Source organism: Gekko japonicus, unplaced genomic scaffold (assembly GCF_001447785.1).
Source record: "Gekko japonicus isolate JY-2015 unplaced genomic scaffold, Gekko_japonicus_V1.1 scaffold78, whole genome shotgun sequence".
NCBI classification, from domain to species: Eukaryota; Metazoa; Chordata; class Lepidosauria; order Squamata; family Gekkonidae; genus Gekko; species Gekko japonicus.
This window is the reverse complement of record NW_015165236.1, coordinates 1441175-1448094: the sequence shown is the minus strand read 5'-3', so window position 1 is coordinate 1448094 and position 6920 is coordinate 1441175. Positions and strand designations below refer to the sequence as shown.

At 61.1% G+C, this 6920-nt stretch overlaps 1 protein-coding gene across 1 annotated transcript; it reads right to left on the bottom strand.

Moving 5' to 3' along the window:
- Nucleotides 1-2779: 2779 nt before the first annotated feature.
- On the bottom strand, nucleotides 2780-5179 carry LOC107109329 (forkhead box protein J1.2-like). Its single transcript, XM_015409937.1, has 2 exons — nucleotides 4298-5179; nucleotides 2780-3450 (listed from the first exon to the last, which is right to left on the bottom strand). Exons 1-2 carry the CDS (start codon nucleotides 4796-4798, stop codon nucleotides 2821-2823), a joined length of 1131 nt encoding a protein of 376 aa, XP_015265423.1. The 5' UTR covers nucleotides 4799-5179; the 3' UTR covers nucleotides 2780-2820.
- Between the last annotated feature and the right edge of the window lie 1741 nt (nucleotides 5180-6920).

Below are 6920 nucleotides of genomic sequence, written 5' to 3'. Positions count from 1 at the left end.
CCCCGAGGCTTTGTTGTGTTTCTATATTTATAGGAATAAAGTCCTCCTGTGTCCTGCGGCTGCGCGCCTGTCTCGGGGTGGTGGTGGTGGTCCCTGGGGGCTGGGCGGCCCGGTCTCCGATGGGGCCTGGTGGCCCGTTCAGAAGGAGGGATACCGACTCCCTCCAGCCTCTCTGTATCGGCTGCTGCAGTCGTCCTGCTTGGGGGGCGGGGGGGGGGGCGCTGTGGTCTGATCCAGCAGGGCTCTCCTGATGCTCCTTTGCCTTCTGTTGGGCCAAGAGGGGGTCCCCCCACCCAGGCTGGCTTATTATTTATGTCACTTGCATCCTTCTGCTTTCCCTGCCGAGCAGGGCTCAGGGCGGCTTCAGACAGTTAGATGTACGATAAGACCAACACGTTGCAGTTTAGAAATCCAGTATTACAAGTTGGCTCAAGTGGTTAAGAGGCTGAACTGCAGCCTGGAAGGTCGGTAGTTCAGCAGTTCGAGACCCGAGCGCCGCGTGACGGAGTGAGCTCCCATCTCTGGCCCCAGCTCCTGCCAAAGCAAGAAACTGCAAGTAGACAAATAGGTCCCGCTTCGGTGGGAGGGTAACGGTGTTCCGTGGCACCTCGGTGTCTAGTCACGCCAGCCACATGACCACAGAAATGTCTTCGGACAGCGCTGGCTCCTTGACTTGGAAACGGAGATGATATATCAAAGGAAGCATAAGCTATTGTGATAAGATTACGAAATACTTTTACTGACATAATGCACCCTATAATACCAAAACACCATAGTTGTGTGGAAACAAGCATACAATAATCGTCCTGTTCATAAGACTACAAAGTCTCTTAATATGCAGAACCGTTTCTGAAAATAAACTGTTTTCCAGACTCCTGTCTTCTTGTTTGTAGATAGTAACGCAACTAAGAGGATTATTGTATGTTTGTTTCCACACAACTATGGTGTTTTGGTATTATAGGGTGCATTATGTCAGTAAAAGTATTTCGTAATCTTATCACAGTAGCTCATGCTTCCTTTGATATATTGTCTTCTATTGTGATTCTCTCAGTCTCATTACTGGAAATGGAGGTGAGCACTGCATCCCTCGAGTTGGATTTGACGGGCTTTCGAGCAAGGGAAACCTTTACTGTTACGCGTTTAAAAACCGAACAATCGATCTGCTCTGTCAACTGGGGAAGCAGCCGGCACAGAGAAGTTCACAACGTCAAAACAGGAAGGAGCGGGATGAAAACGAAGACAAGGTGGAGAAAGGGAAATGAAAAGCAAGGAAAGGGAGAAGGAGGGAGCCAGGATGTCTCTCTAACCGTCACTGTCCTCAGCCGTCCGCTTGGCGGAACATCTCGGTCTCAGAGGCCCTGCGGAAGTGAGCCAAGCCCCGAGTCTCACTGGACAAGGAGCTCCACCAGGTGTGGGGCCAGGGATTACCGATAAGTGGCCACCAGACAGGTGTAGTGCTCTCTGGGGGGTCTATGGGAAGCAAGTACGATGGGATGCAGGGAGTGGTTTGGGCACACAGAAACACGGTGAGGGAAAGGAGGTGTTCCGCCTCTCCTCTTTGCGGCCCCAGATTGAAAGGGGAGGGGCCCTGCAGCAGCCTCTTGCTGAATGTGGGGTGGGCTGCGGCCGAGCTGCCCCCCGTCCATCTCTTGCAGTTCTCCCCCCTCGAGGCGGGAAGCAGACCCAGCCTGCCTGCCTTTCATCTCTGTCCTGGGGGACAAAACCAGGGGTCATTTCCTGCAGGAGTGCACAGGAGCAGAGCTCCAGCAGTAAAGAGCCCAGGGGGCGGGCACGTGCAACAAGCCCCATCCCCCTGCTCCCAGCAGCCCTCAGTCAGAGCAAGAAGCAGCCAGGTAAGCTGCAGAGCCCCCCCCAGCTCCCCGGTCCAAAACAGTCCAGTGGCACCTTTAAGACCAGGTTTTATTCAGGCACAAGCTCTCCCTCCTCTGCATGAGGACAGACCTGCACGTCCCATCCCCCCCCCCCAATAGCTAGGAATCCAAAACAGTCCAGTGGAGCCTGAGCGGTGGACATGGTGTGGGGGCTGTACTGGGGCAGGCCAGACCCTCTTTGCCCTGAATCGGACCGAGATCCATGCTCAGATTGGGGGGGGGGGCCCTTGCACAGCCGAAAAGGGCACCTGCGGGCCCATTCAGCCCAGCAGTGGTGTCTGCCGCCCAGAGCCCGGGTAGGAGAGGGACGCTGGATCCTTCCACACACCCAGGCGACTCCAGGAGCGGCTCGTCTGGAGCTCTCCCGGTCAGGCACGAGCAGGTTCTTGCGACGTGCAGGTGTGGAAACCTTGGGGAGCGTTTGTGTGTGTGTGTGTGTGGGGGGGGAATAGGATACGAAGTCCTTCCAGGACACCAACTGGTGGACTTCAATGCAGAGAGAACAGCCAGGAGTGACAGCTGTCCGCCCCGCCTCTCGGGATAATGCAGCCCCCCCCGCTTCCTCAGCTGTACCATGGGGGGGGGGACGGGACGCTGGATTCCCATTCTCAAGGCCAGCGGCTGGGGTACCCTGCAAAGAAAGACCCAAACGCGTTGCCTTCGTTCCTTGCCCTGCAGCCAAGATAACAGATTTTTATTTTTATTTTACAAAAATGGAAAAGGAGGGGAAAGCAGGTGGTCGGGGACTCAGGCAACGGGGAGGGGGCCATACCGAGGGGCTCGCCCACCCCCACCCCGCCCGGCACAGCTTGTACAATGCTCCTGCGCCTGGACGACTGGAGGCCCAGGCCGAGCCTGACAGGCGGCCCCCACCAGCCTGTTCCCTTGCGGAGGGAGCAGAGGCCCCGGGGGTGGGGGGGCGGCCAGCTCACCCCTCCCAGGGCTGCACCTCCACCAGGAAGCTCTGGGCGAAGCAGGGGTCTTCCTCCTCCTCCAGGCCCCAGGCGGCCCCCAGCGCTGGCTCTGCTCCCACTTCCTCCTCCCAGGGCTCGGTCAGGGGCTCCGGGGGGCGCAGCAGCAAGGCCTCGTCTGCCGGGGGTGTCTCCGGCCGAGGAGGGCCCCTCCTGCTCAGAGCGCAGAGGGGCAGGTGGCGGGAGAGGGGGGGCAGGTCCTCCGCCGGGGCCAGAGCGCCCAGGGCCGTACGGAGCTCCAGGTCCTCGCTGGCGTCGGTGTCCAGGGTCTCCTCCAGCCCAGGATCCCAGCTGAGGGTGGCCGGCAGGATGGCCGTCTCCCCGGGGGGCTCTGCTGTGGGGGACGAGGGGGTCCTCCCCCCGGTCGCCCTGCCGGCCTGCAGAGGCGGGCCGTCTCCTCTCTCCCTCCGGCAGGATCCGTGCCTGGCGTGGAGTGCCGGCATCCGCTTCCGCGGGAACGCGCCGCCGAGGAGCGTGTCGGCGTACTGGGGGTCGATCTGCCAGAAGCCCCCCTTGCCGGGCTCGCCCTTTCCCCGCGGCACCTTCCGGAAACACTTGTTCAGGGAGAGGTTGTGCCGGATGGAGTTCTGCAACGACAGACACACGGCCAGGGTGGCTCAGTGGGGGGCGCGAGAGAGGGCTGTGGAGGGGGAAGGGGGGGTGACTTGGTGGCCACCACTAGCCGAGCAGAACCCACAGCCTACAGCAGAGTAGCCCTGAACGCAGCAAGCAGCCAGCACTAAAACTCCGAGGGTTCTGGACCAGGGGTGGCCAAAATGCTTAATGTAAGAGCCACACAGAATAAGAAGAATGGATGTATACCCCATGGCCCTTCAGTACCCAAGGGAGTCTCAGAGCGGCTTACAAACTCCTCCCCCTCCCCGCAACAGACAGACACCCTGTGAGGTAGGTTGGGCTGAGAAAGCTCTTGACAGAAACGGCTCTTTTTCAAGGACAGCTCTTGTCAGAACTACGGCTTCCCCAAGGTCATCCAGCAGCTGCGAGTGGAGGAGTGGGGAATCAAACCCGGCTCTCCCAGATTAGAGTCCGCGCACCTAACCACGACACCAAACTGGCTCTCTCTCGTAGATAAACAGATGTTTGAGAGCCGCAAGACGTGAACAAATATCACACACATTTTTATTGGGAAATATGCAGATTTGCTTTTTCTTAACATTAAACGAGACGGCCAAAAATGAAACCAAAAGGGGTAAAAACAGATATTTATTTATCCAATGATATTTGAGGGCGGGGGGGGGGGGAGTTTGAGAACGCATCTATAATTTGCTTTCTTTCTCTGCTTCCCCCCCCCCCCCAAAAACCCCAAACTAACCCAGGGGGGCAAAACGCCCGCCCCCCCCCCCCCCCCCCCCGCCGCTGCCACATCCCCCCCCCCTGGTCCTTCGCCGCCCACCGGGGGCTGCTGCTCCTTACCTGCCAGCCGGGCTCGGCCTGGCGGTAGTAGGAGAAGTTCTCCGTGATCCAGGCGTAGATGGCGGCCAGGGTGAGCTTGGCCTCCCGGCTGGCGCGCATGGCCATGCAGATGAGGGTGGCGTAGGAGTAGGGGGGCTTCACCCGGGCGTCGGTCTTGTAGTCGGCCCCCTCGGGAGCCGGGGGCTGCGGGGAGCTGGTGCCGGAGGCGGTGGGCCTGCCCATGCTGGGGGGCAGCCCCTTGGCGGCCGTGTCTCCGGCCGGGGGGCTGGCCGGGCCGTAGGAAGAGCCCTGCGGAGGGACCCTCGGGGGGCCCCCCAGATGGCCAGAGGCGGACGGTGCCTCCGGGTCAGCGGCGGGGAGGAAAGAGAACTCCTGGAGCCACTGGAGGTTGGTGAGGCTGTCGTCCGGCGCCCCAGGGGCCCCTTCGCAGTCCTCCCAGGCTCTCCGGTCCCGCTGCGCCTCCTTCCGCCGGACTGCTACAGGCAACCTGCGGGTGGCCATGGGGTCCCTAGCCCCGAGCCCTCCGCTGGGCCTGGCTTTCTCCCTCTGGGAAACAAAGACCGGGTAGTGGTGGTGCGTGAGGAGGACGAGGAGGAGACTGGGTCCAGGAAGATCTCCTGCGGGGAAGGTGGGGGGAATCCTGAAACAAAAGGGACGCTGTTGCCAGCCTCCGTCTCCCCCCCCCTCCAATGGATTTGGTTACCTGCACTCTGTGTGCCAGGGCCTCGCGGCCACCCGCGCCTTTGGGAAGCGGCTCCCTGGGGAGGCGCGATCCTGTTTCCGAGGGTGTCCAGGTGGCTGCGGTCGAGCAAGGGTTCATGTTCGCCTTCATTAAGGGAGTGCGCGGCTAAGCCAATGGGGCTGCAACCGGAGAAGGCCTGGGCGGGGGGGGGGGGAGTCCCAGCCTCACCGACCAGCCAACCAAAAAAAGGCCGGAGGCAGCTGCAGGGCCCCCATCCGGGGGGGGGGGGATCAGCTAGCATCTCTTGCATCCTCTTGTGTGAAGGAGCTGCAGGGAGGCCAGCCCAGGCGCCTCTGGCTCACCGGGAGGGGAGGGGCCCGATCCGACCCGGCGCTTCTGGACCTAGGCAAGCCCCACCTGTGAAAGGAGATAACAGGCCGTGGTGAAAACGATGGGTCAGAGGATGAGAAAGGCGCAGGAGGTGGGCCCTCCGGCAAGCATTCCGACCCCCAACAGGGTTGCCAACCTACAGGTGGCGGCTGGAGAGCTGGCATTACAACTGATCTCCTGGCGGCAAGAAATCAGCTCCCCTGGAGAAAATGGCTGCTTTGGAAGGCGGACTTTACGGCATTATACCCCAATGAAGTCAGCTCCCCCCCCCCCACGAACAGGCACTGCCTCCGAACTCTCCAGGAATTCCCCGACCCGGAGCTGGCAACCCTACCCACATAGAGGTCTCGAGGCAGGACGACTGCTCCGAATTCCAGGGAGGGAGGGAGCACCAGGGGGTGGCCTGCAACGCTCTTGACAAGCCCAGCCGCCGGCCCTGGAAGGGTCCCTTCATTCTCCCAGGGCAGCCAACATCCTTCCCCTTCACCCATGGTTGCCACCTCTGGGTTGGGAAATTCCTGGAGATTTTGGGGGTGGAGATTGGAGAGGGGAGGGACTTCAGACGGGTACACCCTCCAAAGGAGCCATTTTCTCCAGGGAAACTGGTATCTGTAGTCTGGAGACCAGTTGTAAAAGCAGGCGATCTCCAGGCCCCACCTGGAGGCTGGCAACCCCACCTTCAGTTTTGCAAAGTCCTCCCCCCCGTTCTTGCTTTCTCCCCCCCCCGTCCCCTTGGTGCGGGCAGTGGGGCTCCCACATTCCAGGTCAGTGGCGGCTGTCCCCCTACTTTGGGGCCGCTTGGCAGAGCCTGCGAGAGAAGAACAGGCACTCACACGTGCTCTGGCAGACCCGAGTCCCCAGGGACCTGCACTGCAATTCCCCGAAAACGCTTGCTTGAGAGTAAACCCCCGTTGAGCAGGCCAAGCAGGGCTGCATAGGGTGGCCCCCTAAGAGATTCAACCCTCCCCCACCCCCGCTGTTAAGGGGTCAATCCGGATTACTGTAGGTTGGTTGGTTGTAATTGCGTCTGGTTGGGCGAACGCGTGCCTATTTCTCCGACGCGTGCGGGGCCTTGAGCAAGCAGATCCAAGAGAGCGCACCGAGCTCTCGGGTGGATTGCCCGCAGCTCGAACACGCGTCTCATGCCTGCACGTGAGAACGTCCAGAGCTTGGCACAGTCGGCGACTGGGACGGAAGTCTTCGCCAAAGCCCTATGATTTACACGCCACACGCAGAACCAGCCCCTGCCCCCACCATCCCGGCTGGCTAGGAGGCTCTCTGCACACGCCCCGAGGGGCACCGCCATCAGCCTTCGGGAACGCAAAAGCTCCGCCGACGAGCAGGAAATCATTCAGGACTACACTTCCCGAAATGCACAGCGTTGGTTAGCCACACCCCGCAGGCAGTTCGCGCTGAGGGGTGGAACAGCCCTATTGGCCAGCCGGCCCGCCGAGTCGCCGCAGGCGAGCGGCATTGGCTCGTCCTCCCAAACTCCGCGCGCCCATTGGCTGCCACCCCCTCGCGCCGGCCGTCATGGCGGGTCCGGCCTCG

Bases quoted from the DNA above. Each gene is read 5' to 3' on its own strand.
- LOC107109329 (XM_015409937.1), bottom strand. From the start codon at position 4,798: ATGGCCACCCGCAGGTTGCCTGTAGCAGTCCGGCGGAAGGAGGCGCAG. The intron at 3,451-4,297 runs GTAAGGAGCAGC...CTGTCGTTGCAG, and splicing joins AGGCCGAGCCCGGCTGGCAG to AACTCCATCCGGCACAACCT.